Raw genomic sequence first — 19410 nt, 5'->3', positions numbered from 1 at the left:
TGCCTATCTTCTTCAGCCAGCCTTGTCCTGCGCTGCATGTTTCTGAGCTTCTGGCAACATGTTAGTGTTCTAGTGATTACATGGAATGGAGTCCACACTGGAGTGCAGACCGGGCTTCCTGTTCCTTGCCTTGGTGATAACAGACTATGAATTTCATAACCAAGAAAGGCAGAAGAGGGTGCTAGGCCTTGGGAAGGCATGAGGGCAAGGTGGATTGGTTGCCATGCCACAGCAAGGGGCCTTTATTAGATGTTCAGGGCATAGACATATAGGTGGACGCTAGATGGTGTAGCACACCTTCTCGGGGTGGAGTGGTGTCTGGATGTCCAGTTTGCGGGTCTTGCTGTCCTTATCAATGATCTCCAGTCGCAAGGTAGGTGGACGCTTCTCAGCCTGGGGTGAGGGCAGCTCAGGGCTCTTGAGGAGGTGCTTGTCTGAGTCCTCCACAGTGATACGCAGGGTGCAGCCCCCTGGTAGCAGGTCCTGCTCATAGGCTGCTGCCAGTTGGTTTACCACACGCCGCTCTACCTGCAGGTGGTGGAAGACGACATGGCCGTTATGCCTTGGCCTGCACCTGACCTGTGGCTGGAGCCAGGAGCTGGACCTGGCCTCTGTTTGGGTGAGACAGGATCTTAGAGCCTCAGTTCTTCCTTGCAAACTGGGCTTAGCGGCAACAAGCTCACAGGCCACTGCTAAAGGCTCCATGATGGCAGGCTTTGAGGCTCTCAGTCCAGGTTCTCCAAATGAGGCTTCAGACTAACTCATCCTGCTTAGACACTATTTTGTAAAATTAATTTATTCACTTTATATCCCGATCACCCCCTTCCCACTCTGTCCCTCCTCTCCTCCCAGTCCCTTACAATTTCCTCCCCCATTCCCCATAGCTTTTTTTTTTTAAATGTATATTGGTGTTTTGACTGTATGAACTTTTGTGTGAGGGTGTCAGATACCCGGGACAGGAGTTACAGACAGTTGTAAACGGCCATGTGGGTGCTGGGAATTGAATCTAGGTTCTCTGGAAGAGCAGCCAGTGCTCATAACCATTAAGCCATCTCTCCAAGCACCCCCTCCACACTACTTAGTTTTAATTGATTATCTTTTTTTTTTTTTTTTTTTTTTTTTTTTTAGTTCTGAAAGGACTTCTGTTGGTATGGATAATTCTAGCAGCTAAACTGCAGGGAGACTGGCTCATCCTGAAAGTTAAGTCTGTAGGCACCAGGGAGGAAGGTATAAAGGTACTACACTAGTCTCAGGCTTTGTGCTCACCTCATGCTTAATGGAGCGGGCACCATAGTGGACGTTGTAGCCATCAACCAACACATCTGCCACCTCGCGGTCCCACAGTAGTGTGATGTTGTGCCTCTGCTTGGCCTGAGATGGGTCAGAGAGAGGTCTGTCTGCATGTGGCCCAGTACCTTCCAGCTCTAGGCACACTGGTCTAAAAGGGCCTTGTGAGACTGTGCCCCCTGGCCCACTGGCCCACAGCACCTTGGGGATATTCTTTGAGTTCTAGATATCTTATCCCCACCCATGGGCAGTCAGTTCTCTTACTCTCTTGGCCCAGAAGTTCAGTTCCTTGTTGACCAGCTGGATGAGCTCTGAGTGGCAGAAAGGGAGGAAGTAGACGATCTCATTGATCCGTCCCAGAAACTCGTCTCTCCGGAAGTGAGCCTGCAGAGCCAGGTTAAAGGGGAGGTGCCAGTGATGGTGGACAGGAAAGTTTCTGGGCCAATGGTGAAGACAGGGACTTCCATATTTCATGTGTGGTTCCTCTGTCCTAAAGCCCCCACAGGGTTCAAAAGAAAAACTCACTTTCAAGATGGGTCGGATCACATTCTCTTTAAAGTTCTTTGAGATGGTGATCTTGTCACTAATCTGGACATCCCCTGTGGAGACAGATCATAAAAGTACTTACCCACTACACTCAGGGAACTCTGGGCTATGTTGGCTCTATGGAAGAGCCACGGGCCTTCTGTTGAGTACATGCAGCCACAGTCTAAGGTCCCTGGCCTAGTACCTACCTCCTCAATAACTAGACACTTCTGAGGCCCTTTGGCTCACAGATGCCTCAAGCCACAAACTCAGGAGAGAGTTGAGACAGGAGACGATGCAAGATGAAGGCCTGAGCTCTGACTTAGCAAAGAGGCTCCAGGGCTCATCCTGAGGAGAAAGGCAGATGCAGCTTTCCTCTGATGCCATCTCCGAGAACCTCATGGGACCTGGTATCTCTTCAGAGTCTGTTGAGCGTGTATCTCTCTAGTCCCATGGCTGTGTGTGTGTGTGTGTGTGTGTGTGTGTGTGTGTGTGTGTGTGTGTCTGTAGACCTGGGCTTGACTGAGGGAAGGACAAACTCTCTCTCACTACTCTCTGGTATGGTGCCTGTTTTCTGCTCTAAGAATCTCAACTCCATTTCTGCCCCTAGGTATGCCAGTGGTCAGATGACCTCCCTGAAACAGCCCAGGCCATGCATCATACCAAGGTTTTCAGCGATTCGATTTCGGCTCATCTCTAAAGCTTCCTGTCTGAGCTGCAATGCATGCTGGGCGATCTCATCACTGGCTACGTTGGAAGTCATGATGAAGATGGCATCCTTGCAGTCAATGGTCTTCCCCTTGCCATCTGTCAGGCGGCCCTGGTAGGGATGAGGGATGGTAATATTCAGAAAGCTGGTAACTGGGCAAGCTCCATCAGACAACTGTTTACCAATGCTCTACACTGTTGCCTCTCACTCTAAGCTCTCTGGGCATGGGACTCACATGCTAACAGTGGCTTTGCTGACTGATGCCTCCATGTGAGGTGGACCTGCTTTTAGTCCTCAGGGTACCTAGCATCCCAGGGGCTTCCAGTGGCCAGTCTGATTTCCCACCAAACACACTTCCTTTAGAGGCCTACTCTCGGCTGGGACTCTGAGCTTTGTCATGATCCTGGTCTAGAGAGTCCATGAGACCAGAAAACAATGGTGATGATGAAGGGAAGCCTGGGTTGATGCAGGCATGCAGGGTAGGATGTCTTAGAGGATGATTATGAGGACTAGAAGCTGCCACTGGTGAAGAGCTTTATGAAACCATGCTGGGCAAATGGTCAGACAGCTGCTATTCCTGTGGCCTAGGATATCTTGGAAAGTCAGAGAGCACTCACTTCTACATCTTTTTTTTGACAAGATCTTACTATGTAGCTAGGAGTGTCCTGGAACTACGTAGACTAGGCTGGTTACAAACTCACAAAGATCAACTTGCTTCTGCCTCCCAAGTGCTGGGATTCAAGGCTTATATCACTATGGCCAGATCTTTTTTTTTTTCTTTTCTTGATATATAGTATTATACCATGTAGATGTAGGTACCTGCAGAGGTAAAAGGTTGGCACCAGATCCTCTGGAGGTGGAGTAATAGGTGGTTGTAAGCCACATGACATGGCTGTTAGGCTTGAACTGTAAGAAGCACTTTTAACCATTGAGTCATAGTCTCTCTAGCTTGCCTGTCTGTCTGTCTGTCTGTCTGTCTATCTATCTACTGACCTACTTATCTACCTACTTGTCTACAATCTACCTATCTATCTACCTATTTATGTACAACCTGCCTATCCAACCTGCCTACCTACTTACCCACCTACCCACCTATTTATTTTCTGAGACAGGGTCTCATGTAGGCCAGCCTAGCTTCATACTTATTGTGTAGCTCTTGAACTCTAGATCCTCCTGCCTCCGCTTCCTTAGTGCTGGAAGTGCTAAGGATTATAGGTGTGTGCCACTATGTCCAGCCTATCTATCTTTGGAGCCATTCTTCATCCTGGCAAAGAGCGGTGGATGGCAAGGTTCCTTCTGTAAACATTTTAGGATGTTTTCTTGGAACATTGAGTTCTTTCCAGAAGTGACACTGAGGAAGCATCCCTCCTGGAGATAGGAGATAACAGAATAAGGAAGGGAATGGCAGAAATATAAGAGTTAAGTACAGTGTTCTGAGAGGAACCAGGTGAAGGGAGACATCCCTGGGCCTACAGCAAGCCTTGAGGTCATCTGTGCACCAACAATGGACAGGTGTGACAGTGTTGGACAGGGTCTCATTGAGAGGAATAAATGGACTGGCAGGTGCACACAGTCAGGGTTCCACTCTGTCACCACAGTGCTTCCTCCATCCATCTCCAGAATGGAACAACCCTGAGTAGAGGCCAGGCTGCTCAGTGTCTGGCCTAGGTGTTCAGCACTCATTTGCTAACTGCTTAGATCTTTGCAATCACAGAGAACTCAAGCTCAGAGACTAGCTGCATGTTCATAGTCTTATACCTAAAATACAGGACAACAGAGACAACCTGACCCCAGAGCTATGCCTTGCCTTCTGCACCAGGTTAGAGAGCATCCCAAAGGGTACCTCATTTTAACTGGCTTTCCTTCTAGGCCAAATTTAATTTGTATCCTTTATCCTTTCCTCCTAACCAGAGACAGGAGTGATGGAGAGGGAGAGAATCCCTGCCTCGGGTTGTCTGAGCTAAGTCAGAGATAGAGAACATGGCCCCGGGGACAGATCACTGAACCATGGTGGGCTTCTGCCCCAGTTTAAGCCTGTCTCCATACTTATGTCAAACTTATGTTCCTCTTGCCTGATGACACCAGGCTCAGTCAGGGCTAGTCTTTGCCATGTACTTTACTTTCTAAAGTCCATGTACTGACAAGAACCAGAGTGCTAGGCATGGTTTCTGGGCTTCTTTTGCTTAGCCCTTGGCCTAGGCCTCCAAAAAAGCATTAATTCTAAGAGGCACTCCACATCCTGGAGTTGGTCACCTTGCTGTCCTTGGTTTGGGGTGGGAAAAGAGAAGAAGTCTCAGCTCTTGAGCTGTTAACCCCTAGCTCTTTGCTTTGCTAACTGGCTCTAACACAACCAAATCAGTGGGGGGACAACTTGAACTTGGGGTCAAGTCTGGGTGCTCATATGACATGACCCAAGCATGTGCACATGGCACGTTGTGTGCCCCACACTGGCCTTCTGAGTTAATTCCTGAAGATTGGGTTCATGCATTGCTGTCCTGGACACAGCAATAACCCAGCAACAACTGAAGTGCGAGAGACCAAAGCTCTGTTCAAAACTGGGCCTCATGACGGTCCACCATGGGCCAGGGGAGCAGGTGTACTGTACAACTGATCCTAAGGGTGACTTTTAACACTCACATCTCAGTTTTCTTGGACAATTAAGATGTATCTTAAGGCTAGAATCCTTATGAGTCTTTGAAGGGGAGAAGAAAGGGTAGTGCCTGAGGGACCAGGCTTCTCCTGGGACTTCTAGGTTGGGCTATGGGCTCTTTCCTGGAGATGATCCAGTGTTCATGGTCCTTTGGTGACAGCTAGAGAGTTCTTGATTTTCTCCATGTAGGACTGGGAGGTCAGGCCTGGCAGGGTCCAGGGACTTCTGTCACCCCAAACTCTGGATCACGTGCCCTTATAACCACTGCATTTGTTACTTTCCCCAGCACAGTGCCTTCCTTCCTCAGGGGCCGCGTCCACTCAGCTCATCAGTAACACACAGGGTGTGCTCCCTTCTGCCTTGTACAATGCTTCAAGAATGAACACATAAGCTACACTCTGTGAATTGCCTGTCATTGTGGTGACTCCTCCTTGAACCTTTGATCCATGCTGGGCTTGCAGGCTAATCCCTCACTGCTTCTGGGCCACAGAATCCTGCTTAGATCGACAGGGGGCATCCTTTTGGAGGCTTCTGTTAGCTTTTGTGCTGAAGGAATCATGAATCGTGACTTTTGGCCACACTATGCCTAAATATTCCTAAATTGGAGCATCTCTGGGCTGGTCCACAGACATTATTCTCAGCAATGCCCCAGGGGTCACCTTCCTCTGTCTGCATCTGCTGCTTGGCCTGCAGATTTCTTTGCTTTAGCTCATGGTTCAGCCACTTGATTACTCAGGCTAGACACTAGTTCATGGTGGCAATACCTCTCTCTTCAAAGATGTCTAGGGATCATGAAATTTGCTTTGGACCAGGCTGCTGCAGCTACAGATGGATTCTTCAGTTGATTCCTCACTGGCTCTCCTCCTGATAGGCCCTCCTTTGCACACCTGCCTTCAGGGTCTTTGTAAAGAGAAAATCTGACACTGTTGCTTAAAGGTCTTTCAAATAATTCCTTATCCCCTGTAAGATAAATCTATATCCTTTGCTTGCTTTAAATATTAGTTGGTGTGTGTGTGTGTGTGTGTGTGTGTGACCAAGAATGGAACCCAGGGTCAGGGTCATAGTATGCTCTGAGCCCTCTCCCTAGCCATTTCATGTGTACTGCTTTGCTCCCACTTTCTGAATGGCAGCCCTGGTAAAGAGCTGTAGACCCCAGAGCCTTGGTGTATCAGCATTCTTCTTCCAGCCCTGTGTCTGCCTCATGAGCACATGGCGGGCAGTGCACACCTTTAAACCTAGCACAGTGGAGAGAGAAGCAGGTGGGTTTCTGAGTTTGAGGCTAGCCTGGTCTACATAGAATTCCAGGACAGCCAGAGCTATACAGGAAAGCCCTGTCTCAAAAACCAAAGCAAACCAAACAATCAAACAGGTAAAATAAGAATCTGCAGTTAGTCAACTGAGCGTTTTCCAGCTTGGACTTGGGGACTGGCTGGAGTGCACCAGTCCAGAGCCCATCCTCAACAGCATGTATGCTTAAAACTGACTGAGTCAACTCAGACTGTGGCTTTTTGGTCAATGGGATCAAGAGCTTCACAGACTAGCAGATTGGGCTGTGTGCTACAGGAAGGAATTAGCATTAGCTTCCTAATGATCTTCAGTGGAACTGTGTGGCAGGACAGGGGGACTGGCTTTAAGGGGAGGCCATTAGCATGTCCCAGTTGTCAGCAGCTGCTTTACTTCTCTCGGGGCCAAGGAGGCCACCAGAGGAATCTGTAGGAAGGCCAGAGGCCAAACAGGCTGGCAGCTCACCTCGCTAAGCTGGGCTCTCGTGCTTCCTGGGCAGACTGCCCTTAACTGCTAAGCCATCTCTCCAGCCCCTTTGTTAAATCTTTGCTAGAGGTAGATATTAAATGGACAGAGAAAAGCAAATTCTCATTTGTAGACCACCTTGACCAGTGGAGAGATTACCCAATTTGTCAGGAGTTGGTATGAACCCCAGTAATACTAGTTCATCAGTAATGATGTGGTTTCCATTTAAAACGAGTTAGCACAGACCAGCAGTGCTTGCAGTCAAGGGCACTGGCTGCTTGTCCAGAGGACCTAGGTTTGATTTCTAGCATCTACATGGTAGTTACCATCTATAACTCCAGCCCTGGGGGACCTGATGGCCTCTTCTGGTCTCTGTGGGCACCACCTATGGTACACAGACACACACACATGCAGGCCAAATACTATATACATAAAATGATATGTTCTTCTTTGTTCCTGGAGGCCTTATGTCTATTTGCTAAGGTCAAAAAGCCAGTTAGGAGCAGGGCCAGAACTAAATTCTTGTCTCCCTTCCCCTGCCCTGCTGTGCCTCTAGATGGGCCTACAGGTTATGAAGTCTAGCTGCTTTCAAGTGCCTCTCCTGTGTCCCAGCCTGCTCTTACCTCATCAAACAGCTGCAGCATGATGGTGAGCACATCTGGATGGGCCTTGTCTACCTCATCAAAGAGGACTACTGCATTTGGGCACTGTTTTAGTTTCTTGGTCAGCTGGCCACCCTCTTCATGGCCGATGTAGCCTGGTGGAGAACCAATAAACTTGGCTACCTGGTGGAAGGCAATAACATGTTAGAAATGTCTGTTTGTGTTTTTAGCCTACAACATGGGCCAGTGTGGGAAGATAGCTGCATACAGTTCTTAAGAGGTCCAGTCTCATCAGGGATAGTCTGGAATTCTGCCATGATAGAAGAGTAGATGAATCAGTGTCTTCAGAAATGTTGTGCAGAACACATCATTGTGACCCTATTGTGCATGTATACCCCTCTCTGCCCGCAGGACAGATCCCAGGGCTGCTGAAGAATTATTGGAAGCCAAAGGCTCAAGTGACAAAACATACAAAACCCCAAGTAGTGATTATTTCAGGCCCTCTGAGACACACTTCCCTGAAGACTGTCTCACCTCATGTCGCTCCTGGAACTCAGACATGTCAAGCCGGATGAAGCCCTGAATGGAAATAAGATTTGTCAGTGTGAGACAGGAGGCAAGCGAAGGGTCCAGGCCAGTCCCCTCGACTATCCTAGGCCTTCAGATGTGCTACACTCTCAAATTCACATTTTCCCTAGTCTTTGCCTTCTCTCACCCACTTACCCACAGGATAAATAAAAATAAAATTTTTACCCACAGGAAAATAAAAGAATACTTTTATTTTCTACCTTAATAAGGCCAGATCACACCTTTGCCCTTATAAATACAATCCAGGATGTCCCTTCCCCCAGGTAGCTTTTATAGGTCTCATTACCACGTTATCTATGGCTCCCACCCCCACCCACCATTCCCAGAGGGTGTTCCGTGTGTGCACAGCACTGAAGCCCTTGTCCTCAAGAAGTGGCAGTTTGTCAGTTTGAGTGGAGCAGGCAGGCATGGCCAAGGTCAGCACCACCAGTAGAGATGGTGAGGACATGAAGGGTGGGTCTCCACAGTGCTCCTCAACTTTGCAAGACTATGGCAGGCATATGTCCCCTTAATTTTTCTTTATAGCTAGCTCACAGCTATTATTTTACATTTTTCTTAAAAGGCATCTATGATGAGCCTGTATCTTCTTTCTCTACCATGGTCATGCAGATGATTTCCCAGAAAGCCGCTTAGAGAGAAGGCCACAGTTAGAGCCAGGGAAAGAGGAACTAGAGTGTGTGATTTAACACAGGCAGAGAAGCCTTCCCTGTCATAGGTTCCTGACGCTATGAGGGCATTGTGGCTATCAAAAAATTCTGCTTCTCTCTCCTTACTGAGCTCCGGTAGAACACGTAAGTACAGCTGCTAAGTAAATGCCCTGCAATGTTCTGAGGAAGCTATTAAATGGCTTAGAGTGAGTACAGCCTGTGGTAAGCAGGAGATGAAGAAACAAACCACAGAACGCAGTATCTTGTCCAAGGCTTTGCTATTAAGTTTTTGGTTGACAAGTACTGCCTTTCATTTCCCCTGTCAATAGCTAGGTTCCTAGTAGTCTTTATTTGAAAGGTTCAGAGATTTGTGCTCAGAAGGGACTGTCATAGAACCCAGAGGGTATAGAGGTGTTTTCTTATGACAAGTGACCTCGCCTCAGTTATTCTAGAGTCTTGCTAAGTGGCTTGGACAAATTTTTGGGCTTGATAGTCTTGGTTGGAGTCTTTTTGGTTTCATATGACTTTAATTTGGTTATATACAAAGAGAAAACAGAAACTATGATCACATCCAACATGTCCCGATTGTGCATTATGGGTAATATGTAATACCAGGAGTAATGGAGTTTACCATTTTATACCATTGTCTTAGTAATCCAGTGGGAGAGCAACATTTTTGAACCTACTAGTTAGAAGATGGATGAAAACAGAGTCCCAATCAATTCCACACAGAAGTAGACTCAAATAATTGCTCTTAACCTGCCACCATAGTGCCACTAAAACTTGAAAGTCTTTTGGGCTCCAGTACTTGGCCTTATGATGATATCACAGAACAAAAGGTTCTTTCTCAAGGATTACTAAGTCTGATGAGAGTTAGCAAGGCTGTCTAGTTGGGGGAAATAGTACAGAAGCTGAGGGAAGAAAAACCAGTAAGCTCACAAACAGATCTGGTAAGAAACTGCCGCTATCAATAATGCCTTGAGAGGCGGTAAGCATTGGTATCTTTTCACAAACAGTGGAACAAGGCAGACCCAGACCGCCCGACTCCCAGGCCAGTGCTCCCTTGGGAGGCACAAGAACAGAGTTCCCACTTGTGATGAGCCTATGTGACACTGGACTCACACCTAACACTTTCTGCACTTTACTGACTGTCCTGGAGGTCTCAGGAACACTGGCTTGTCAGCGTACTGTCCAAGGTTCTCTTGGATTTTGGTGGCATGCTTCAAACATGAGTGTCCCCTGCATGGCTAGGCAATATCCATGGAAAAATACTCTGTAATGATTGGTCCAAGGGGTGGGACCGAAAAGGGATTTTCTAGAAGAATCACACATGATTCAGTAGGTAAGTGTTTTCTGGGGGCCAGTTATGCACCTCATCTTCCTCTGTGAAACAGACAAGCCAACATGTTTCTAATCTCACCCCTGGAACAGCTGAGAATAATGGTACTGAGAGAAAAGTGGAAGGCTAGACTCTGGGCTCACACCTCCTCCTAACAAACAACCTTGGGCAAGCCTCTGCTACTCTAGGGCTTCAGCTCTCTTAACTAAAAAGCAGATGAAGTCAGCACTGTATCCTCATAGGATCAAGGAAGAGTGTACAGCAGGTTGGCTCTGCTGGGACAGGCTAAGGAGAGAGAGTGTCTATGACAGTGTACGGGAGCCTGAGTAAGCTAATGCTCACCACAACCTCAGAAGAGGGACTAGAGAGCTCTTCCCTGTGATTTTTTGTGGAGAAGAACCTATTTAGGGCCAGGAGAAAACAGAACTGGAACTCAAGTCAAGGGGTCCATGGCTCTTGAGCTTGGTGCCCCATAGTGCACTGCCAAACAGCTGATGCAGGAAGGAGAGGGTGCTATGTGCCTTGTGGGGGACGTATGTACTGACCTCCATCCTACCCTTGAGACACCCTGTGGTGGTGGGGGTTTCTGTCCCCATTGGATGCACCAACTAAAAGGTACCTGCATCAACAGTCTTTCTACAGCAGAGGGTCAGCAGATACTCTCCTCCCACATCCACTGTGTATGAAGACATATTAAGACAGCATGGATAAGGAGATTATAATTTGTAATTAAATATTAACCTTTCTGACAGTATTAAAATTAAACCACTCAGAATTCTTCATCCCTAATTGGCGGTTCCTGCCCGTAACTGCATCTTTCCTAATAGTCTTGCTAGTTTATGGCCCTTTCCAGAGTGCTAATTGTTTCAATCGCTGCCAACCTGATGAATTGTCTAAAGCCGCTATGTTATTTCGGTTGGAGCACATTAGCATGCCACACACTTCTTGCCTGCTTGCCTGCCTGTCTAGTGGGTCTGCAGTGGGTCTGGTAGAGGTTAGGCACAGCTGATGGCAGAGACAGGTAAGCTTAAGAGTTTTCTTTTTGCCAGTTGCTCCGCAGAAGGACTCACACAACCTGGGCTTTGTTTTTATGGATCCAAGGATCCTCAGGGAGGTGGCAAGGGAACAGGCAGGCTACAAGGGGACTACAGGACTCTGCTCCTGGGCTATTTAGCTGGCAGGGCCTAAGCAGCCCTTCCTTGCCTCTGGGGATGAGGTGTGTGAAGAGGGGAGGTGGCAATGAAACTAGGCAAGCACACTGGAGTCTTAGGCAACCTCCAGGGGCAAATGGGGGAACTTAGCCTTAATGATGGGAAAGTATTTAGCTTTAACTGAGTATTTTGTAGTGTCACCAAGGACTGCTTCTTCAAAAGCATCTCCAGTCATCCAAGGCCTTTAAAACCAGGTGTGAATAAACATAGCTAAGGAGACTCCCAGGCTCTGTGCTATGGTGAGAAGCAGAGCGGAATCCTAGTTGAGGGCCCGTGCTCCATGGAGAAGCAGCAGACACCATTCCTACTTGTTTCTCCAATAGCCCCAGGATCCCTGTAGCACAGCCCTACCAGATTGGGATACCGAGCTAGCTTGAGCTCCTGCAGAGAGCCCTCAATAAACACTGTATTAGCTGTGAGTCCATCCAGCAAGATGTCTGGCAAGGACAGGGTGCTCAGCAATGTGCAGATGAATCTCATCCAGTTTTCCCAAGAGCCCTGACTCAGGCAGGCTAAAGGCGATCATTTATATTTCACAGCTGAAGAAACTGAGGCATGAAAAAGTTAATTCTCAGAACAATCTCTGGCTAGAGCAGAGGCCTGCTTCTGGGGCCAGGGCCCAGCATTTCAATTGTCTGCCGCTTAGGTTTCAGGACAAGCATGAATGGCAAAAGTTTCCCTGACTTAGACTAGACCTTGGTCCTAATTCCTTACCTTTTTCGCATCTTTGTGCATATACTTGGCTGTCTGCTTGGCCAGCTCAGTTTTCCCTAGGAATAAGGTAGATGAGTTGGGTCAGAACCAGTTGACAATCTTTGGAGTAAAAGTACACTAGGGACAGTTATGGTGGTGCCCATCTTTAATCCCAGCAACTGGGAGGCAGAGGCAGGAGGATTTACATAGTGAGTTCCAGGACAGCCAGGGCTAGGTAAAGAGACCTTGTCTCAAAACAATTAGAACAACATTAGGATGCATGGACACTGAGGAGAGCTCCCTTTATGGATAGGAAGCTGGGGTCCAGAAACTCTCCTAAGGTGAAGCTGAAACAGCAATCACAGTGCACATCCAGTTTCCCCGTGATGATGCCAAGGACGTTCTCTGGAGCAGCATCCTAGGAGTGGAGGCAGGCTCTTGTAATGTAACACATTCTTTGTAATTTAGCACAAACTTCATCTCTTCTAGGAGTCCCCCGACTTCCTGCCTCATGCCCTGCATCCCTTTTAAACACTCAAGGCTCTGGAACCTCAGGCCAAGAAAAGGCTAGAAGATGACAAGAGTACTTGCCACTGGCTCCACAGATCTTGTGACAAAGAGGACAACTCCAAAGTAGTAGTTTGTTGGAACGGCCATCTGGAATGATGGTAAAGCTACTATGTGGTACACAGAGCTTCATGGTCAGGTCCATGAAGGTGCTGGGAGGTAAAGAGGTAGTGGCTATATCATGAAAGACCTATCAACCATGGAGGGAGGTAGAGGTGGAGGAAGGCAGAGGACACCTCAGATGATACAGCCCAACTGAGTAAAAAGGTATCCATGCCCTTTACTGCAATCAGTTCTGCTGTATCCTGTGCACAGGAGTATTCCCTGAGTCTCCCAAAGTTAGCCTGCTGTGAATACAGCTGGTGTTCCAGGCAGTGAAGGTGGTTCATTTCTGCAGAGGTGAGCCTATGGCATGCACAGGGAGTAAGCCCAGGTCTAATTTTTTGGTGACTCTGTGATCTAGGGCAGCTGTTTCTGGAGCTGTCAGGTTCAGGCCAGATGCTTCTCTAGCTCTGCTTCCCCAGTGGCCGATCTGCCCATGATTACCTATTCCAGATGATCCCAAGAAGAGGAAGACTAGAGGGTGCTCTTCATCGTACCAGCCATTCTCTTTCCTCCGGATTGCTACAGCCAAACACACAACATGGGATGGGAGGGAGACAGATAAATCAATGACACAAAAGGCAGGATAATTATCACTAAGTATACAATATGTTTTACTGCTCTGCGCCCACTCAAAGTCCTCACTACCATTAGTGCTGCCTAATCTGATTAGCTGGCAAGGCCCCTAGAGACACCTAATCAGGTTAGCATGGATTTGGAAAGCTGCCCAGAGCAGATTTCGGATAAAGTTTTCCAGGATGAGCACTCAGCGTTGCCAGGGAAACCAAAAGGCGGGTGGATGGTGAATGGAGGTGAGGGGGGTGGGGGACTGGTGAGGAGAATCTGAGAGGAACATTAACTCTCGCTGGTCACCCTCTTCTCACCTGGGAAACTAGTAGAGAATGATATGGTAATACCCAGGGACCCAGGGAGGCGTAAGGCTTGGGCTCTTTCCCATTTGGGGAAACCAAGGTCTGTTCTGATTTGTGGTTTAAGAAGTAGAACAGAGCCAAAAGTATTTTCTGGAAGCCAATCAAGGGCAGTGTACAGCCTGGGGTCTATTTCCTTTATGGCTTCTGGAGGGCTGGGGGTGAAGAGAGGGACAGATCTATAATAGGTTTCTTGAGGCTCTTCTTCAAGAGGAAGTAAGGGGTGAAGGGCTATGCATGAAGGTGAGGATACCCAGTTTCAGCTATGGAGTGGATGAGGCAGAATCATGAGAAGAGTCCACCTACTGGACACCCTGGATACTAGGTATAACTGGAAGTCACCAACAATGTATTTAAGTCCCACAGAAACACTGAAGGGAAAGGATGTGTAACTCCATCATCTGGAACAGGAAACAGGCAACAGATAAAGAGACTTGTTAAGTCAATATAGTTGGTAGATGGTATGTAAGAGTTGCTTCTTTCTCAAAACTTGCCTTTACAAAACACAAAATAAGTAAACAACTACCCCAAACCAACCAACTAGCGCCCCCCCCCCCATACAGCCGCTTTAAAAGTGAGTGCCAATTTGGGTGGTACTAATGGAAACACAGTGGTTAGGAGCAGGAAGAGAACAGAGCACTGTGCAATGTCAGGGGCTGTCTGCAGATGGAACAGTGTGTCTGGTCTGGTTCCCCAGAGTGTCACAGGACAGTAAGAAAAGGATCTATGTCAGAGGACAAGGCCTGGAAACTTACTTAATGGAGAAGGAGTCAACAGTCTTAGGGATTGCCTGCCAATCTGAAGGAGTCAAGCTCCCAAATGTTATGTAGTTGGGCTTCAAAGCAGCCACAGGACTGATGACAGATCACAGGGCTGACAGAATCTGGAGAGGTGGTGGGTCCAAAGTGGTGGGGAGAAGAACTAACATAAAGGATAGGTAGGAGCAGGCTGAGTCTGGGCCGCCCCATGCCTGCCTTCTTCCTCAACTTTTAGAAACAAATGGAAACAGTGCAAGCTTAAGATCAGACAAGCCACCTGTGCTCCAGAAGTTGCTCCCTGAGAAGCACAAGGGGGAAATGACCTGATTCTCTCCTGGGCTGAAATCTGGATCTTCTCTAACTAGTTGGGATTCTCTGAAAGGGCTGGATAGGAGGGCTACTGAGAGACCCCATGGCCCTGAACACAGCGATAAAGGAGGAAACTCCAAGCCTGTCTGCCAACAGAAATAAGGAAATAGGGTGAGAGTATTTGGGAACAGGTTCAGGTAGTAAACTAGCAGAAGGTAAGACTTAGTGGTCACTACATGTAAACAAGTGTGTATGTGTACAGGCAGGGCTGACAGAGGCTCAGCTGAGAAGAGCCATATTCTCCTAAAAGTTGGCAGAGATGAAAATCTATGTTGAGAACAGAGGAAGCCTGAAGCAGGTTTAGGCTTTGTATATCTGGAAAGGCAGAAGGACCCAGCATCACTTGGACAGGTGGAATGGCCCCTCAGGCAGGGTATCGGGTTTGTGAGGTTCTGCTCTTGGCTGCTCTTTTGGGGTAGTGTCCTAGCCCATTGAGAGCTGCACATAGCTTGGCTGTGCAGCACAAAAAAACACCATGGAGAATGTGGAATTGAATTACGCCTGGGGCCATCTTTCCCCTTCCTTTCTAATAATGCACCTGGGAAAGAGCTCTTTATAATGCCAGGCAGACTCCACTGCACAGCTGTCCCTGGTCAATTCTGCCAGACCCAGGGCAGGAGTCTGGGGTGGGCCTGCTCTGGGGTCCCTGTGAAGCAGGCGAAATGCCAACCATTAAACAATTATAACTCTGGATATTTCTAATAATATCTGAAGAGAAAAACGGCCAAGCAGATGGAGTCCGACAGAATGAAAAATGAAGGCAGCTAGGAAAAACTGGGGAAGGCGAGCCCCAGGGTGTGTGTGGCTGGTCAGGGCTGAGGACTGAGGCTGGGGAGCCTGGAGAGTCCTGTCAGTCCAGGGTAAAGGTTAGGCCAGATGGAGACTGGAGGGTCCCACATGCATGTGGCTATAAGTGCTGATGCTCTTACTGTAGCTCAGCATATGTGCAACTTACTTTACTAGCACTTTATAAAGAATCTCTGTATCAGTAACGTCACATTGCCTCATTATGGGTATAATTATGGTTATATGAGGCAAGATGGGCAGGGAACTTGACTCTTGTCTTATAGATGAGAATATGTACATAGACATTAGGAAACCTGCTTAGGTCCACAGGAACAGTCAGAAGAGCAGGGCTTTAACCCCACTGTGGTTGACCCCTGAGCCTACACTGTGTCAGGAGCAGAGCAAAGGAAGGCAGCTCTGGAAGCCCTAATCCTGTCCTCATTACTGCTCTCCATAGTGTCAGGGGCCTTCTGCAAGTGCAGTTCAGCACCTCGCCCCCACAGACCCCAGCTCTGCAAGTTCCAACCAGGCTCTTCTCCCACTAGCTCTTCTCCCACTAGCTCACATCTCACCAGTCCCTCACCAGATGCTTTTTCTTGGCCTCTCTGTTACTATGAGACCACTGGGGAAAAAAACTCTGTAGCAAGTCTTCATGATCAATTCCATCATAATGTCCCGAGCCTATCAGTTTTCTGGTTACGTATTCATTTCTAGAGCAGTGGGGTGGAGATGATGCCTTAAGAGGAGGTTGCTTGCTTAAGTGGCACTTGCCACTTCCTTGTTGGCTGAATAAAGTACTTATTTCTTTTTAGTCTTGGTTTCTTCACTTCTAAAATGGATGGAGGTTCATATGTTGTCAGCTCCCCACAGAGACAGGGCAATGATTAGGGTGAAAGTAATGAAAATCACTGTGGCAGCAATGATGGCAGTCAGTGTCTGTTCGCATTTTACATTTTAAATTTATTTATTTTTTCGAGACAGGGTTTCTCTGTGTAGCTCCTCTGGCTGTCCTGGAACTCACTCTTTAGGCCAGGCTGGCCTTGAACTCAGAAATCCACCTGCCTATGCCTCCCAAGTGCTGGGATTAAAGGTGTGCGCCACCACTGCCCAGCTATTTTTTTTTTTTTTAAATGTTTTTCAAGACAGGGGTTTCTTGGGGAGCCCAGGCTGGCAAAACTCAGAAATTCACTTGCCTTTGTCACCTGAGTGCTAGAATTAAAGGTTTAAGCCACCACTACCTGGTTCAGTGTCATTTTTTTTTAAAATTTATTATATGTAAGTATACTGTAGGTGTCTTCAGACACTCTAGAAAAGGGTGTCAGATCTCATTACAGATGGTTGTGAGCCACCATGTGGTTGCTGGGATTTGAACTCAGGACTTTTGGAAGAGCAGGTTGGTACTCTTAACCGCTGAGCCACTTCTCTAGCCCTCAGTGTCAGTTTTTTAAATATCTCCTTCAACAATGTAATAATGCCAAGTGGTATAATAATGTCTCTGTTTCATACAGGAGGAAACTAGGAACCAGCCATGGGAAATCAATAAAGGGGTTTCTTCTATTTGTGGCCTTATATGGGGCAGGGTACTGGGCACTCTAATTCCTTATGGATTCCTGAAGCTAGCCTCTCTCTGGCTTAATGTTTGTTGACTAAATTAATTCTTGATATTCTTGGGACCGCAAAAAGGCAGGGTGATTTTTATCCCCTTTTACAGAGGACAGTGTGTCTGGAAGAGGCTCAGTGCTGCAGATTGTTTCTGCCACTCTGGGGAAAGGCTGCTGGTCTCTCCTGAGTCCACTGGGGAGTCTTATGCATCTCTTCTGCAAACCAGCTCTTATATGCACTTCCCATGCACTCTGATGTAAGACTGAGGGCTCCAGATGGGATGATGCGCTGGGAGTATGCAGAACATTTGTACCTGGATGTTTGACGCACAAGGTGTAACAGGGTATTCTGGGAAGGCTCTGGTATGTGAAAAACCAAAGAGGAAAAAGAACTGCCTACTCTTAACCCAGAGCTTTGCCTCTATCCTGCTGAGGCTCAAGGGCAGCCTGAGCTCACACTTCTTGACAAGTTCTTTTATTTTTAAATTTATTTTTATTTATGTGTGTATACCATGTGTGCAGATAGCTGGAAGACAGATGAGGGTGTCAGACTCTTGAAGCTGGAGTTGTAGGCAGTGTGAGGCACCCAATGTGGGTACTGAGATCTGAACTCAGGTCCTCTGGAAGAGTAGCCAGTGCTCTTAACTGCTGAGTCATCAGTCCACAGCCCCTCTTGGTAAGTTCTAATGGTCATTTCATTAGAGGATTTTCAAAATAACCTAGTAATCTGGACACACAATGCTGTGGCATCTCCAGGGGAACCAGCCATTTGGAGCAATGCTTGAGGTTGAGTCACCCTTATGTTAACTAGGAGTATCACATGGGCTCTTGTAGCCAGGTGGTGGCAGTGAACACCTTTAATTTCAGCACTCTGGAAGCAGAGACTGGTGGAGCTCTGTGAGATCAGGCTGGTCTACAGCCTGGTCTAGAACAGTCAGGGCTACACAGAGGAATCCTCTTTTGAAAAAAACCAAAAAACCCCAAACCAAACCAAACCAAACCAAACCAACCCAACCCAACCAACAACAAAAACATACCACACACACGCATTCACATACACATACACATACACACACTCATAGACACACACACATATATACTCACACCATACACATAGCACACTTACACACATACACTCATACTCGCACACACTCATACACATCACACACTCACACACCACACACATAAACACATCACACACTCACTCGTACACACTCACACACACTCACACACACCACACACTCACACTCATACACACACACCACACACTCACACTCATACTCACACACACACACCAAACAAAGAAAAGGGCTGTCTTCATTTACCTCTGTACAGCTTTACTCAACCTTTGTACAGCTGTGGCCAAACGCTAAGAAACAGTTAACACAGGTAGGTCCTGATCTCTGAGAGAAAATCCCACCAATAGATATCAAACCACTCATGTAATGAGGGATGTTCACAAGAAGGCCAGGGAACGGGCCCTGAGAATGGGAAGACATTCTGGGAAGGGCACGTAGGCAGGCCCTTCTGTGGAAGTACAGTGGAAGGATAGAGTTGAGGCAGGGCAAGGGATTCAAAGAATCGGCTGGGAGCTGGAGGAATGTCTGTGAGGCCCATGTCCTTACACAGACACAGTTCTGAAGCTGCCAGGTCTGTGCAGGCTGACCTACTACTGCCCACTCAGGAGATGAAAAGAATAACTAACGACCTCACTAGAGTTCTGGCATGCTGTGAGCTACTTGAGGACAAGTGGCCACAGCACCTAAGTGAATTTTTATAAACTGCTTCAGTGGGGATAACACCAGACATGGCTGGCCTCTCACAAGGAACCTCAAGTTCATTGCTCCTGAACTGGGCTAGGCAGTGGTAGGGCTGGGCTGGAACCTCATTTCAGGAAGGCCTGAAGAACTACAGGTTAATAGGGCAGCAGTGGCAGACTCAGGTGGGAAGGCAAAGGCAGGCTGTAGGGGTTGGTGTGAATGTAGCAGCAAGCAGGGGCAGTGATGGTGGCTGGCAGCCACAGCAGCAGTAGGTCCTTTATGACATGTTTGGGCAAGAACCACGCAAAGGCTTCAATAATATCAAGGGAGTGATATTAGATTTGTGTTTTCTTTTCTCTTTTTAAAAATTTTTTATGTGCATTGGTGTTTTTCTGTATGTATGTCTGTGTGAGGGTGTCAGATCCTCTCGAACTGGAGTTACACTTGTGAGCTGCCAACTGGGCACCAGGAATTGAACTGGGAACCTCTGGAAGAGCAGCTAGTGCTCTTAAACACCGAGCCATCTCTTCAGCCCTAA

At 47.6% G+C, this 19410-nt stretch overlaps 1 protein-coding gene across 3 annotated transcripts in view; it reads right to left on the bottom strand.

Annotated features, from left to right (window-relative positions):
• Positions 1 to 214: 214 nt before the first annotated feature.
• The window catches only part of Clpb (caseinolytic mitochondrial matrix peptidase chaperone subunit B), a 123498-nt gene continuing 104302 nt past the window's right edge, over positions 215 to 19410 (bottom strand). For all 3 annotated transcript variants that reach the window (XM_031387595.1, XM_031387597.1, XM_031387598.1), the window contains 9 exons: positions 13114 to 13191; positions 12022 to 12077; positions 8057 to 8101; positions 7544 to 7705; positions 2476 to 2632; positions 1813 to 1886; positions 1552 to 1671; positions 1267 to 1371; positions 215 to 528 (listed from right to left, as the gene is read on the bottom strand). In XM_031387595.1, the coding sequence (XP_031243455.1) occupies positions 280 to 528; positions 1267 to 1371; positions 1552 to 1671; positions 1813 to 1886; positions 2476 to 2632; positions 7544 to 7705; positions 8057 to 8101; positions 12022 to 12077; positions 13114 to 13191 (1046 nt within the window). In that variant the 3' untranslated portion in view covers positions 215 to 279. The remainder of the gene's footprint in view (positions 529 to 1266; positions 1372 to 1551; positions 1672 to 1812; positions 1887 to 2475; positions 2633 to 7543; positions 7706 to 8056; positions 8102 to 12021; positions 12078 to 13113; positions 13192 to 19410) is intronic.

The sequence above is a fragment of the Mastomys coucha genome, unplaced genomic scaffold, assembly GCF_008632895.1.
Source record: "Mastomys coucha isolate ucsf_1 unplaced genomic scaffold, UCSF_Mcou_1 pScaffold21, whole genome shotgun sequence".
In the NCBI taxonomy this organism is placed as follows: domain Eukaryota; kingdom Metazoa; phylum Chordata; class Mammalia; order Rodentia; family Muridae; genus Mastomys; species Mastomys coucha.
Note: the sequence above shows the minus strand (reverse complement) of the source record. Positions and strands in the feature narration are given on the sequence as shown.